The 16,367-nt window shown below is 45.5% G+C and overlaps 1 protein-coding gene across 4 annotated transcripts in view; it reads left to right on the top strand.

Moving 5' to 3' along the window:
- Window positions 1-16,367, top strand: part of PRAG1 (PEAK1 related, kinase-activating pseudokinase 1) — a 148,495-nt gene that overhangs the window by 66,340 nt on the left and 65,788 nt on the right. For 3 of the 4 annotated variants that reach the window (XM_069237334.1, XM_069237308.1, XM_069237327.1), the window contains exon 2: window positions 12,771-13,195. In XM_069237334.1, the coding sequence (XP_069093435.1) occupies window positions 12,845-13,195 (351 nt within the window). In that variant the 5' untranslated portion in view covers window positions 12,771-12,844. Of the gene's footprint in view, window positions 1-9,434; window positions 9,626-12,770; window positions 13,196-16,367 lie in introns of all 4 variants that reach the window. The other variant, XM_069237317.1, reaches the window with a different exon arrangement.

Raw genomic sequence — 16,367 nt, forward strand, 5'->3', positions numbered from 1 at the left:
GCTAATACAAAAAGGTCAATTAAGTCGAGATTAACAAAAAATTAAAAGCAGAAAAATCCACTCAATATGCAATAATGCTCCTTATAAAGATGATGAAAAAATGAGAGATTGGACTGGGCACAATGACCCGTAATGTCATCATGGTAGTCATCTATTTAGAAGAGATTATGTCTAGAGAAAAGTCAAAAAAACAAAGCTCAATGTAAGTGCACCCACCAACAGTTATATGGTCACACTTATCTTGTGGATTCCCAATCAACTATTGTTCAAAGGATAATTATGATGCTGGGTAGTGTGAGATGTGAGTACACCTATCGAGTCATCATAATGGACCCCTCCCACATACTAAGATGTTACAAAATTCCAAGGGATATCATCATTTAGCCCTTCCTTATGGGTCTTAAGTCGAAAGACCCATCTTTGTTCAATTTTGAATAGGAAGTTCGGGTCGTTACTGTCGTGTCTTGGTACCTGTAATACAATCCACCACATATCATCAGGGCCATGTTTAGCTTCTAGAAAACGTGAGCTAAGCTTTGTAGTGATGCTTGCTCCGGTGTTCATTAATACGTAGTTTTACCGGGCGAGTAGTCATCCCAACATATTTCAAGTCACACGGACAGGAGATCAAATAGATGCATTGACGCGTATTACAATTAGTGTGTTTATTCAAATACCATGTCCCGAAATGATCAAGGTCTACGCTGTCTATGCGTTTGGTGAGAGGACAAACATTACAAGAACCACATGAAATATGTCCTGTAACCGGAGGCAAGTTCCACAAAGTGGTTTGTTTCTGTGAATCACTGGATAGGCGAGGGTGGGTATGGATAATAAGATCTCGTATATTGGCAGATCTTTTAAAGGCAAACAAGGGTCTTGGAATCTGAGTTCCGCCGCTCTGTAGGATATTCCACCGTTTGTTAATACGTTTTTTGATGGAGTTAGACAGTGGAGTAAACGTGGAAACACATGTCAGTCATATATCGATGATATCCTCATTATTTGGAATGGTCCATTTGAAGAAATAGACAATTTTACTGCCTGGGTCAACACCTTAGACCCATTCTTGAGATTTACTGCCCACTCGTCTTTGACACAAGTCTCTTTTTTGGACCTCGTGATCAAGATAGACAACGGCAAAACATCACCAACACCTTCCACAAAAGCACTGACCGCAACAGTCTGCTTTTGTATGATAGCCATCATCCTAAAGCCTTGCGGGACAACCTTCCTTATATATGACTGACATGTGTTTCCACGTTTACTCCACTGTCTAACTCCATCAGAAAACTTATTAACAAACAGTGGAATATCCTACAGAGCGGCGGAACTCAGATTCCAAGACCCTTGTTTGCCTTTAAAAGATCTGCCAATATACGAGATCTTATTATCCATACCCGCCCTCGCCTATCCAGTGATTCACAGAAACAAACCACTTTGTGGAACTTGCCTCCGGTTACAGGACATTATTCATGTGGTTCTTGTAATGTTTGTCCTCTCACCAAACGCATAGACCTTGATCATTTCGGGACATGGTATTTGAATAAACACACTAATTGTAATACGCGTCAATGCATCTATTTGATCTCCTGTCTGTGTGACTTGAAATATGTTGGGATGACTACTCGCCCGGTAAAACTACGTATTAATGAACACCGGAGCAATATTAGATGCTCCCGCATCACTACAAAGCTTAGCTCACATTTTCTAGAAGCTAAACATGGCCCTGATGATATGTGGTGGATTGTATTACAGGTACCAAGACACGACAGTAACGACCCGAACTTCCTATTCAAAATTGAACAAAGATGGGTCTTTCGACTTAAGACCCATAAGGAAGGGCTAAATGATGATATCCCTTGGAATTTTGTAACATCTTAGTATGTGGGAGGGGTCCATTATGATGATCCGATAGGTGTACTCACATCTCACACTACCCAGCATCATAATTATCCTTTGAACAATAGTTGATTGGGAATCCACAAGATAAGCGTGACCATATAACTGTTGGTGGGTGCACTTACATTGAGCTTTGTTTTTTTGACTTTTCTCTAGACATAATCTCTTCTAAATAGATGACTACCATGATGACATTACGGGTCATTGTGCCCAGTCCAATCTCTCATTTTTTCATCATCTTTATAAGGAGCATTATTGCATATTGAGTGGATTTTTCTGCTTTTAATTTTTTGTTAATCTCGACTTAATTGACCTGTTTGTATTAGCTTTAAATACTTTTTAATGGCCAGAACATTGTGCTGTGGGTTAACCCACTTAAGTCTAAGATGGCCGCCCAGTCCGTGCAAGGGACCTTTCCCTGTTGCAGAGCCTCTGTATTGAATGGACTCCTAGTTTTCCGCCTATTCCAAGATGGCCGATGGCTCAGAAAACAGGGTCATTTTTTCTATTTCCATTATCCGGAACAATCGGCTGGTTGCTTCCGGTAGTAGACGCGCTTCGAGCGTCTACACTAAACACATTAAAACCCCTTCAGTGCACCTCCATAACGTCTTCAGGTGCGCGACGCGGGGTAGGTTTCCCGCGATTCCAAGGATTGAGAAAAGTAAGCGCGGGGCTGCAGGAGCTTTTGTCTTCCGCCCCCGTTTATATTTATTTTTATTTTTATTTTTACCTTTATTTTTGTGAATTTTCTTTACACGGCTACATTGTTCCAAAGCCTCGACTTCTGACCTGGAACTTACATGTTTTTGGTAGTTGACTGGCTTATTGTATATTAGTACTTGACCATCACTTTGCAGTTTTGCAGCTTTTCTGTTAGGAGAGGACTCTCCTCTAACCACAGAGTGATTGTTTTCTACCCCGTTGCTCCAATACCTGCAATTTTGGTTGTGATTATATGTTGTTAAGAATTATTTACTCTTTTCAATAATCAGCTGATGAGGGCCTAGCTTGACCAACATATGCTAATCTATTCAACCTCTGAATTAAGTGACTTTGTTCATGTGGTGTTTTGGAGACCTCCCATATGACTTATTATTACTATATATAGATTGCTTTGGTGTGCTATTACATGTCATATTGTTTTTACTTAGCACTATCTCCTTGGTTGATGCTAGCGCAGACCTAGGAAGCCTAATCTCTAATATGGGATGGTAAGCTTTTATTTATTTTCACTTACGACACATTGGGGGTGTTTTTCACTGTGATTGCATCTTGTTCTATGCCTGTCTACACGCTGGCACTAATTGTTATCTGTTTTTCGATTCCACGCAGGGCGGCAGTTTTGACCAACTGACTCTGACATACTTTGTCTCCAATTTGTAAGTGACTTTCCAGCACTTGACAATTCTTGTTGTATAGGAGAAGTAGTTTATTTTTTCTGGGTCCTGAAGAAGCGTCACAGGTCACTTTGTGACCAAGATAAGACGCAAAACATGTTGACCACTAGACGGGATTAGGCATACTACCTTTCCCTCGTTATAGAGTGTAGTGGGACATTATTCCCACCAATACTCCCCACATTTATTTTTTAATCTTGGCCTGCACCTTGTCTCTGACTCATTAAAATGATGGTTTAGGTGCAGAGCCAATTTTAGTTTCTCTCTCCTACTCTCCTTCCCTCTCTTACTTTTCTTCTCAGTCAGTTTTCGTTCCAGACCTCCTTTTGGCAATTGGCCAACGGTTGAGTGCCATCCTGATTTTTGGGTGGCCCGACAGACATTGCAGCACCGGTCTGACGAGGAGTAAGCCCAATGATGAAACCTGTCACCCTATTGGGTGCTTGAGGGCTCTCCTGACATTTATCACAAACTCGCCCTTGCTTTCCAATATAACTATTAGGTTTTTTTCTTTTGTCTTTTTGGAACAGTGCACCTACATATATATAACAGGTTAATTTGGGAGACCGTGCACTGAACCAGCAATCTCCCGGTCCCTACCCTTGTATAATAATAAATAATACTTGAATATGTGCAAACCAGTAATGGAGTAAGAGTGATGTCATAAGGATGGGACTGATGTGGTTGTACTTTTTCAGTCCCTCGAGGACTCGGTGGTAGCGGGTAAGACTCTTTTCAGCCAGCCAAGATGGGGTCAAGGAAGCTGGCGGTAAGGGTGTTGTTTCCAACCCCAGGCAATGGACACACATCATGCAGCTGTTAGGCCAAAGTGGCAAGGCAGGCCCCTTAATGCGCATGTTATGTAGGGTGACCAGAATTTTAAAGCCAAAAACCAGGACATTTCACAAAAATAGAAGAAAGACTACAATTTTACCTCAACCAAGAGCGCCGAATGATAGTGCTCATCAGCATAGAATTACAGAAGAGGCCCTAAAAACATAAATGCAATACAATTTGTAAAGCCACTCTAATGCCTGTTAATTAAATTCCTTTCTTATAACATCTGCTAAGTATCTCTGCTTTGGAAAACAGCAAAATTTACTTCCGATTATTTTCAGGTGACTCTCTTTGAAACCAGGACATGAGCTAAATTTCCGAAATCTGTTGGGACAGTTGGTGAAAAACCAGGAATGTCCGGGAAAATCCTGGACGCCTGGTCACCCTAATGTTATGTTATCTTCTTCATAGGTTACAGGTTTACTTTGGGTTAGTTAGCCTGAGGAAGCTGTTTTCTACTTCTTAAATTACATGTTTGCATTGGGCTAGTTAGCCTAAGGAAGCCATTTTCTCCTAAGTGTTGCTAATAATTGTCAATGATTCTAACTAGACTGCCCAAGTTGTACTTCTTTCATGGATAATTTGTAGATAAAACAACGGGCAGTGGCGAGGGCCAATGGGTTTATGCAATTCTTTGGATGTAGCCTTACTATTTAATTGTGGATTTTCTACATTTGCCACATAACTTAGCAAATGATTTGCAGATGTCACAGACAATGTTTTTTCGAGCTCAAATGTAGGAGAATACAACCAGAGAATGGTCCAGTAGTTTGCATTTTTTCTGCATAAATTGGTTTTCTGTGCTGCATAATCCTAGTAACCCTGACAGTGGTAGAGCTCTGCAGGGCGGTTTGGGGGCTGCGATTATAACAACGAAATCAATATTTCACAGATAACCATGGCACATTTTCAGTATTTCACAGTTCCCTGTGCTGTGAAATATGGGTTTTATACTACTACTTTCTGTGCAATAAAACATTTAATATACGTATAGCTAATGTTGAGAGGAGGGGCTGCGGGGTTAATGATCAGTGCAGATATTTTCAGAGTTGCCAATGGTAGGAAAACACTCTCCTGTTAATATACTACCCATTATTTTTTTGAGAAAGTTCATCCCAAATTCACCTTTGTGAAAAAAAAAAAAGATCATTTATAATAGTAGATGACAGCCCCGAGTGGGCCATCATTGCAGTGTTGCCTGGTCCGGGGATTGCACGTAAGCACGTAAGGTCTTACGTGCAGCAGGTGAAAGACTGTTGAGGTAACATGACCTGGAAGCGAAGCGTTGGGTGTCGTGTGTGGGTCAGAGATGTGGTCCGATAATATGGTGCACTCAACACCACGTCTGTGACATACAGAGTTAAGAAGGAAAGAGGATACTTATGTAATTTACTGTTGTGCCCCTGAGAGATGGATCACTGTGCATTTGGCCCAGTTGAGAGTGCATGGCGACAGGGCCTCATTGTTGAAGTGTGAGGAGGGCCCGTGAGGTGCTCCAGTTGTGGCAGAGCATGTAAATAAGGTCGGATGTCGAATCACACTTTAAAACATGCCTTTGCTGTAAGAAATGTGCTTACGTTCGAGAAGACAGGTTAGAAGCACCAAGAAGTGTGTGGACTTGCCACAGCTGTTACCAGTAACTTCCTCCCACTCGCATCTCTACCCCCAGATTGTTTTATATGCTTGTTAAAACATGGTGGCACCATAAATGCATTTATGCAATGTGAAATGGACCTCCGAGGTAAAAAAAAAAAAAACATGGGTGCGAGGAAGCATCTTTGTTTCAGTGGTCTCAATGGAGCCATGGCCTTCCTTGACTGAAGGCTATGACGCTGTCTGTGATGCGCACTTAGCATGCTTTGGGGTTGCCTCAACATGTGGTGATTTGTAGGAGAACTCCCCTTCTCTCCTGCTATATTAATGGAATGTGGCAGCTCTGCTTTTACCATCTCAAGAGCTTGCACCTATTTCTCTTTTTTTCTGTGACACAATGCACCAGTAGATTCCACTGTGTAGCAGGGGCATGCCACGTTCACCCCCTACTGCTGGTGTCAATCAGACTCCCCGTGTGGCAGATTGTCTCACAGCCATCATATCCTGCTTCTTTTCGGCATTGTCATGCAACAAATGCCTCGCGCACTGATGCCAACTTTTGAAAGATGGGGGAAGGTCCATTTGCCTTTGAATACAGTGCAAGACACACATTGACACAATTCCCCGGATTGAAAGGGGGTTAGGTGGGAAGAGGGAGGTGTCACTCAGAAATACTGTCGTTTTCTGATCAAAATCCAAGTACAATAAATAGAACTATGATCTCATCCATTTAGTTTATTTGGGTTCGTCTAGTTTTTTTTTTGTACTCTGTTACTTGTCGTTGTTGCTTTTTCAGTTAGTCGTGTATCAGTCGATAAAGGCCAGTCGAGGCCACTCTGAATTGGAATGGAAGAGCCTCTATAAGAACAGCTAAATGTGAGCAGCAACATCACCGAGAGCAGACTCCTACTGGATGTCAGCAGTCAGTCCTGCCTGAGGGACACTTTCTAACCTGCTTCCCTGCTCCTAAGCTTTGTTCGTCTGGTACGTGCACCAGCCTTTCAGCAGACTCACGTGTTGGACTGACTTGCATTGATATTGCATTTCAGTACTTACGACCCTCGGCTAGGCGTTGAATAACTTTGGAGAGGGATGATGCATAGAAATGTTTGAGTCACACTTAACCCCCTTTATTCGCCATGAGCGCATTTCAGTCCATCTTGTGTTGGCCTCATGTTTCGTTATTAGTCTACGGCAGAGGTCTTCAAACTGGGGGGCGGGCCCCCCTAGGGGGGCCTGAAGTGATCCCAGGGGGGTCCCAGACTCTGGCCAAAATAAATATTATACAGATAACAGGCCTTTGTTTTAAGCAGAAGCATGTTATTGCAGTTTTAAAAAGCTCACAGTACTTAACTGCAATGTTTAAATAGGTTTAGACATATTTAAACATTGCCATGTTTATAAAATAATTGTGAAAAATTCTAAGGGGGGGCCCAATGATTTTTATTTTTCAACTGGGGGGGCGCGCCATTAAAAAGTTTGGAGACCTCTGGTCTACGGCCTTCGCCAAACCTATGTCTCAACGGTGGTACACCAGTTTTTGAAGATTCATTTAAACTCGCTCTTGGCTGTAGTTACCCCTCCCGGGCCAGGAATCCCAGCTCCCCCTTTCTCCGACCCCCACTATCATTTTGCTGTTGCCATATTTCAAGGGGTGACCAGCGCTGAGTCGTTAATATCTATGCTACAGAAACACTGCCCCCCTCCCCCCCACCCCACACACACAAACCGTTGAACGGGCACAATACCCCATAGAAACAGTTGCTCTGGTGTTGTTTGGTACACACCGAATGAAAGGGGAGGCGCGGGAGCAGATACATTTTTTCCTTCGGCCTCCTCCCTTCCTCCCCACCCTTTTCCTGCGCGCACCTTCTGTTGTGCCACCTGTCGCCCAGCAGCAGCACAAGGGTGCCCGGCGCCAGGCCATGTGCCCAGGGTCAGAGCGCGCCCCCGGTGGCCCCGGCTCCGCTGCTGCTCTTAGAAGTGCATTATTCATGGCCTGTTTACTGATTCCCGTGCAACAGGAGATGCGCGGAATGTGGGACAAAGCCGCCCGGCGCGAGGCGTGTTTCTGGTGTAAGGGGAGCCGGCGTGGGACTCCGTGCAGGGGTGTCGAGCTGCATTCCGCAGGCTGATTAGATAAGGCGCTGCCAGCAAGGCACTGCATTTGAGAGCAGATTAGTTTATTTCCGTATTGTTTGATTGGTGGTTCGTGCGCCTAAAGCGTACGTTGATGTGCTTAAAATAAATACATTCATGTGAATGTAATTAGGGCTTAATTTGTGGACGTCTGGCATGTTGCTTGTAGTTTTATGTGGGTTGATGAAGACCGTTCACACTTCTCCTGGGGTGGCCCCTAATATAACCAGTTCAAGTGATTGCTCATTTTTATGTCACGTATCACGTTGGTGTTGAATCAAGGCGGGTGTTGCAGGAATCAGCGCCCAGGTCAGCGCTAGTACATATGATAATAGGCCCGCACCTCGCCACCTGCGCCCAGCCTCGAGAATACAATTCGGATTCACTTCCCACATATGAGACCACCTCAAAATGTTTAGCTACTGAACTGCAGGAGTAAATTATCGCCACAGATTCAATATTTCCCCTTGTCCGACCCTAAGACATGGGAAGCCTTTTCAGGGTTCCCTTAAAATGCTTAACTCATTCACATTTTTTTTAACGCTTCCCGAAATCTCACTGGCGGAGCAATACCTTGTTATCCCGTCAATTGTCTTGAAACAAAGTTGTAACTCGAATCATATGTTTGTAATGTATTATGAGCAGTAACGAAGAATGTGCTGTGCTTGATGCGCCCAGGTTCTTCTTGACACAAATATCAATCTTGCAGAACTAAATAAAAACACTGCAGATTGTTGAGTAGCTATATTTTTTCCAAATCTCCGCACGAGACAGTCATGGGCGTATAGCACTTTCATATGAGCGGCATATGAGAGAGCGGATTATCTGCACAAGCCATGAAACGTTTCGTTTTAAATCTTCCTTTTTCGAGTGGGATTCCCCCTCACTCTATATTTCAGCCTGTCATCTTTCAAAGTAGACACAAGCAAAGGCGGTGGAGAGGTTCAGTCGGACAAAGGGATGCCCTCCACTCAAAACCAAAACAGAAACCCCCCCAGTGTCATTCACCCTATTCAGACTTTCTATTAGTCGCTTACAACAAGGTCCTTAAGACAAGGCAAAAGTCAATTCTAGCACACAGAATTGCTCTGGTACAAGTCAGTTGGTGCATCTACTGGGGGTATGTGTAGAGCCTAAAGGTCTGGTGCTAGTGGACCCTACACCTCAAAATAGAGAAATGTTGCTAACAAATATAGGAATTGCCTCACACAAGCGACCACCATGGGCCTAACGGCTAATGTTTACCATCTGGCTGGCTGCATCATCATTGGCTCTTTCCTAATATAGCAGTGGGGACCAAAATAGTGTGAATGTCCCTTCCTATACTGGGTACATGTGATGGACTGATCAAATTCTCAATATTACATCGGTCTCCTGCATCCAGTGATGGAAGGCTCCTCAAAAAATGAGTTGGTCACTTCCCCTCATAACAAAAAATCATGAAAATGAGTCCTAAAGGCATGTCTCACATTCTTTACTATATATGATTTAATCGGATAGTAGGTTATAATAGCCAAATGGGTTGATTGACATTGTTTTTTTTTTTCTTATATGTTTTCAAAGTGAACAGCAGTAACTATGAGGAGTCTTGGCAGTGGCCTCCTTCAAATGGGAAAAATACAGCTGGAAGCCCCAGCATTCTTGGTGCTGTTGGCTGAAAAAGCAGGACTGTGTGGCCACCTGACACTTTGGGAACTACATAAGACATGGTTCAGGGCAGTGCGTCAGGTTTACAGCAGAATTTGCAAGAAAATGTAAGTCCCAGCCCCCAAAAATGAACAATAGTGTTTGTCATCATTTCTAACTGAACCAAAATTCAGAACAAACTCGTAGTTAAGTGTCATTATGCTATGTCCCACCTGCAGGCAATCCTGATGTTTTAGCCAAGATCACTTTTCATTCTGGGACTTGTTGTACTTCTCCTAAAATTAATATAGTCTTACATTTTACAGCACGCAGAATTGCTGTTGCCTTAAATTGACAGATGACAAATATGAACATATAACATTTCATTGAAGATAATGTTCAGAAGTATCTCAGTTATTGTGAAACTGTTTAAATGTCACGTTGAACAGGTGGATTGAAATGTGATCTTTTATTGTAATAGAATGCGTTCATTTATGAAATAGGGTCTTTAAGGAATACAATTCGAAATGGGACGTTTAAGAAATCCATGTGCAATTTGCAGGTTCAACAACTGACTGATTAACTCAACCTCTCTGGGGTTTAAAAGGAGTACAGCTGACTTGGGTGGTGTTAGCAACTCTCATTTTTGGCTCCTCCTTGGTGCCTAGATGGAAATGGTCCTAAGGCAGGAGGGCTTTTCCATCTGTTCGTCCAGTGTCCATAAACACTGCCTCAACGCAGCTCCAGTTAAGGAAAGAAATCAAGACATGCCTGTTCAAAGAACACTGCATCACAATGCATTAACTATCCAATATCCAGCCTCCTCTCCTATCACTCGGCTATATGTTCGCCTCGACCTTCTAAAGCACTCTGCTACCGTTTTGGATAGGTTTGCACTATACAAATGTAACAAAACACATGCATAGATACATATGTAGAAAACATTTTAGCTTATCTACCCTCTAGCTGTCTACTCATGCAGGGGTAAGCAACAAGGGCAGAACACTGTTCAAGTCTAGCAAATCGACTCCCAAACTTCTCTGAAAAATAGCAAGAACCTACAACCTTGAGTCCTGCCCCAGACTCACCTCACCAGATAAATGGAATAAACCCTGTTTTAATTCTGTAATTGGACCAATACACCCAACAGGAAACACATGTAGTAATGTGCTTCAAGAAATAAATGCTCATGGTTTATTGATTAAAAAATATGTTTGCTCTTTTTTTGCCATCTTAAGCGTTTTTCACTATTAAAAGTGTGCCACTTACTTTTTGACTACCCATGAACTCATTTTGCTGCGGACTAACAAAAGTAGGGAGTAAAATTAATCAAAACATTACAAACATCCTTTCTCTCAGTAAGACAATAAATGAATTTCAATAAATCCATCCAAAACTGAATTCATATTCCTCTCCAGTAGCGCTGATCACTCCCATATCTAAACATGGCTTACAGACATGAATGGAGAAGGATTAACACCTACACTTACAACCCGGGCCAAGTCCTTCAGATCCGACAGCAGGTTGGCACTGAAAAACCACATCACTAAGGAAACTGTCACCGCATGATATTGTCTTTCTCTTCTCTACACAGTAAAGCCATACTTTCCAGAATTGTTTTCCAGGCAACAATTCATGCTTTGCTCTCTCACATGTTAATGTGGGCATCACCTTTTTCGTTGGCATCTAGCATCTGTGAAAAGTGTTATACCCACATAATAGAAGACTGCACCAATGGACAATAAAAAATGTGATCAAACCAAGCAGGCCTTGGTCGTCCCAGTCTGGATGCAAGCCTGGGACGATCAAGGCCTCATATTGAGGTCCAGGTGCATCACCCCCAAAACTGTGATGGCTAAACTCTAGCATATTTTACAAAATAACGTCCAACTTCAGCAGAGGCCTGTGTCTTAGTAGACACACACTAATCAAGCAGTAGCAAAGCAACAGATATCGCCTTTTGGACCTGTTGTATTTGCCAATGCTGTTTCCCCCCCAAAAAAAAGAAAAGACACTATGATGTGGCCGCTTATGCAAGTTGCGTCATTCTGTAGGCACCCACATGCCTCCCGGGCGTCCCTCCAGTATCTGTGCATCATTTTCCTTTTTTTATTTACCTATACAAAATGGATCTTGGATCCATCCACTTGGATCGGAAAATAAAAAATATGTTTTTAGTACGAAATAAAAATGTAATAGGACGGCAGGGGTGGCAATAGAGGATTGGGTCGGAGAGGAGAGAGAAAAGCAGCAATTGCAGGAGGAAGGAACAGGGGAGGGAGAAGCACACAAGTGAGAACAAAACAGGGGCGGGGAGCAACACGAGAGAAAGACAAACATAATGACTAGGGAGAAACACACAAGAGACATAGCACCATAGAGGGCAGGGGAGTTAGGGAGAGATCATAGGAGAGCGTAAGCAACACGATAAGGGCGAGGGCAGTCGTTTGGTGGGGAAGACCCACACGGAAAAGAGCTGTAAAAGACATGCAGACTCACGCTTAACCAAAAATAATGCCATTTTTGCCCCGCTTTAAAGTCCCCACGTCTTTATTCGCAGTGTTCCCAGCGCCCTAAGCGGATCAAAAAAGGTCATGTTTGGTTGCAGGGTTACTTAGAGTATTTCCAGTTTAGGATCACGTTCTGAGTGCCCCGTTATTTTCCCAGTCCAACGCAGAAATCGAAATTACAAGTGTTGCCATTTTAAAAGGGGTGGAGATGGAGATATGTCAGTACATCTCACCCATTACATTTCGAATCCCGACTATGGGATTTTACCAGGTGCAATAACTGTTGACCCAACCGCTCCCCCCCCCCGCAAAAACAAATGTGTGAATTTAATGTGATTAAGAATAAACGACCTAACCTTGCCACGGACCCTCATAAATGGGTTTCTCATACCAAGGACCCACGGCCAGCGCTTCTCTGAGCTGGTCCCCACAATCCCAGACGCCTGTCTGATGCCAGCTGCAGGACATGTCTGGTTCGAGTTTGACATGCACTTGGTAGAACACAGACGATGTTTTGTCCTGCTTTGCTTCTGCCGGTGCATTCCCATTAACAGAGCAGTGATTTGGCAGTTGCCCCTCTTTTTTTTTTTTTTTTGGTTTTGCTATCAGCCCTTGTTAATCTGTGAAGGGAAAGACGGAGACAATGGACCTTTGTCACGGGAGCAAGGCATGTGTAATTACTGCGTCGAGAGAAAAATGAAAATCCACATTTTTCCGTACATAACATAACTGAGCAATTATCTTTTTTTCTTTTTCTTTCCAGGTGTGTTCTAGAATCTAAAAGCTGCACTCCTTCGGAGCAGAACACAAAATGAGAGCGGGCGCCCCGGGCCCAGAATGCATACAGCCTTCTCACTGAAACCAGCGGGCCTGAAAATGTCTGTGTGCAGCGACTTTGTGGAGCACGTGTGGAAGCCCGGATCGTGCAAGAACTGCTTCCACCCGAGGGGTTCCCACGGGCTGCGGCAGGCCGCGTCCGAGGCGCGGGCCGGAGGCAGCCAGGCGCTTCTGCAGGGTCTGCGCGGGATCCTCCGCAGCAAGGCCGAGAGCGCGCACGAGGAGGATGGCGGAGTGACCGCCTCGCCCTACTCCAAGCCAACCATCGCGGTGAAGCCAACCATGATCACCTCCGAGGTGTCTGACGCCTGGTCAGAAGCCACCATGACTGCAGAGAGCATCATCCCGCAGGTGAATGACTGTCTGTGCACGGCTCACATCTTATGTTCAGAGCCTATGTTAGATTTTTTTTTTTCAATTCAATACTCTGCTTAATTACACTATGCATGCCCACCTCCAGCGCGCTCCTGCTCTTTTTAGCACATCTAAAAAAAAAAATAAAAAAAAATTGTAGAGCGCGCTACTCACCCGTGAGGGTCTCAAGGTGCTGGGGAGGGGGAATGGAAGTCAGGGGGTGGGGGGCAGGAAGGGTCACTGATCGAACAACCATGTCTTGAGGTTCTTTCTGAAGACCAGGTGGTCTTTGGTTTTGCGAAGGTCGGTGGGGAGGTAGTTCCAGGTTTTGGGGGCGAGGTAGGAGAAATACCTGCCTCCTGTGGAGGTGCGTTGGATGCGGGGGACTGTGGCTTGGGCGAGATCGGCTGATCGGAGGTTGCGTGTGGGAGTGTGGAAGTTAAACTCTTTCATTGAGGTAGGTTGGGCCGGTGTTGTGGAGGGGTTTGTGTGCGTGGATGAGGACCTTGAATGTGATTCTCTTGTCTATGGGGAGCCAGTGAAGGGTTTTGAGGTGTGGTGAGATTCGTTTGTGGCGGGGGAGGCCAAGGACGAGGCGTGCAGCTGTATTCTGGATTCTCTGGAGTTTGCGTTTGAGTTTGAGTGTGGTGCCGGCGTAGAGGGCATTACCGTAGTCCAGTCTGCTGCTGATGAGTGCGTGGGTGACTGTCTTTCTGGTTTCTGGGGGAATCCATTTGAAGGATTTGTTTTAGAGTGCGGAGTGTGTGGAAGCAGGAGGAGGTTAGAGCATTGATTTGTTGTGTCATGGAGAGGGAGGGGTCAAGGATGATGCCGAAGTTGCGTGCGTGGTTTGCGGGGGTGGGTGCGGGGCCCAGGGTGGTGGGCCACCAGGAGTCGTCCGTCACATGTGGTTTTGTTGGGGCCGAAGATGATCTCGGTTTTGTTTGAGTTGAGCTTGAGGTGGTTAGTGGTCATCCAGTTGGCGGTGTCGAGGAGAGCGGCGTGTAGGTTGGTTTTGGTGGTGGTAGGGTTGCGGGTGAGGATGAGTTGGGTGTCATCTGCATAGGGGAGGATAGTGATTCCATGTGCTCGGAGGATGTTGGCCAAGGGGATCATGTACATTTTGAAGAGTGTGGGGCTGAGAGAGGACCCTTGGGGGACTCCACAGGTGATCTTGGTAGTGTTGGAGTGGAAGGGTGGAAGGGTGGAAGGCGGACTCTCTGGGTCCGGTCGGTGAGGAAGGAGGTGAGCCAGTCTAAGGCTTTGTGGCGAATTCCTATGTTGTGGAGGCGTGTGCGGAGTGTGTGGTGGCAGACAGTGTCAAAGGCTGCGGAGAGGTCTAGGAAGATGAGTGCGACGGTCTTGCCTTTGTCGACTTTGGTCCTGATGTCGTCAGTGCATGCGATGAGGGCGGTTTCCGTGCTGTGGTTTTTGCGAAACCCGGATGGTGAGGGGTCAAGAGTGTTGTTTGCTTTGAGGAAGTGGGATAGGCAGGCGTTGACTAATTTCTCTGCAACCTTGGCGGGGAAAGGGAGGAGGGAGATGGGGCGGTAGTTGGAGAGGATCTCCGGGTCAGCTTTTTTTTAGGAGAGCAGTGATTTCCCCGTGCTTCCAGGGATCTGGGTAGGTGGCGGAGTTGAAAGAGGAGTTGATTATGTTGTAGAGTATGGGGGCGATGGTTGGGCTAGCTTTGTTGTAGATGCGGTGTGGGCAGGGGTCGGAGGGGGAGCCGGAGTTGATGGAGTTCATGTTTTTTTTGGTTTCTTCGTATGTGGTGGGGGTCCGTGTGGTGGGGGGGTCATGAGTGGGGGTTGGGTGAGTGAGGGGTGTGTGTGGTAGGAAGCTGTTGTGGATGTCCAGGATTTTCTGGAGGAAGTGGTTGGAAAGGGCGTCACCTAGGGGCTCTGTGTGTGTGTGTGGGGTTTATGTTGCTGGCTTTGGGTTTGGCAAGTTCATTGATGATGGTGAAGAGTTCTTTGCTGCTTTGAGAGTTGTTGTCAAGGCGTGACTTGTAGTGATCTCTTTTGGCGGTGCGTATGAGTTGGTGATGGGTGCGAATGTTGGTTTTGAGGGTGGAGAAGTTGGTTGTGGAAGGTTCTAGTTGCCATACTTTCTCAGCTTGGCGGCATTTGCGCTTGGAGTCTTGGAGTTCAGGGGTGAACCATGGCGCGCTATTGATGTTGCGGGTGGCGATGTGTTTTCTGAGGGGGCTAGTGTGTCTGTGCAGGTAGTGATCCATTTGGAGAGGTTGTGTGCTCCTGTGTTGGGGTCGTTGTTGTGGGGGGTGTATGGGCCAGTTGGGAGTTTAGCCGTTTTGTGGGGATCTTGTCCCACATGCGGTAGGGTATGGTGTGTTGATGGTAGTGTGTGGGGGGTTTGGTGAAGGAGAAGTGGACGCAGTGGTGGTCAGTCCAGAGGAGTTCGGTGGTGTGGGTGTAGGCTGTGTGTTGGCTTGCGGTGAAAATTGCGTCAAGGGTGTGTCCTGCTGAGTGGGTGGGTGCGGTGACCAGTTGTTTGAGTCCGAGGTTGTCTATGAGGGAGGTAGTGTTGTGGTCTTGTAGGTTTTCTAAGTGAAAGTTGAAATCACGAGGGTGATGTAGTCTGTGGAGGTGAGGGCGTGCAAGCTGATGCTGTCGGCGATGGTGTTGCAGAAGGTGGGGCGTGGTCCGGGTGGTCTGTAGATTAGTGTACCTCTGAGGGTGGATCTGCACAACCCACCAAGGTACCAAGCACGATCCATGATAAAAGTGCAGTGCCGCAGGCCTCGTGCGCCACTGAAACTGGGTGCCTGAGTGTGGTTCCCAACTTGTGGTCCGGTGACCCCTAGGGGTCTGCGAATCCCCCTCCGGGGGTCTGCGACTGCTTAGAAATTCAAAATTATCAGATTAGGTCCCCACCTTTCAGTAATGACTCAGTGGGGGGGTCCCCGGTTTCCAATAAAGATTCAGTTGGGGTCCCCTGGCTCCAGTAATGAGAAAGTGGGGGTCCACAGAAGTAAAAAAGTTGGGAACCACTGGCGTAGGGCACTTCACAAATAACATGACTAGAAAAGGTGAACTTACCCACATAGTATTTAGTGCTGAACGGAAGATATGAACATGGTCTAAAGATGAGAAGGGTAAAAGTGTGCTGACGTGAGGAAAGATGTGAACTACACATCACTGGCTCC

The sequence above is a fragment of the Pleurodeles waltl genome, chromosome 1_2 (assembly GCF_031143425.1).
Source record: "Pleurodeles waltl isolate 20211129_DDA chromosome 1_2, aPleWal1.hap1.20221129, whole genome shotgun sequence".
NCBI classification, from domain to species: Eukaryota; Metazoa; Chordata; class Amphibia; order Caudata; family Salamandridae; genus Pleurodeles; species Pleurodeles waltl.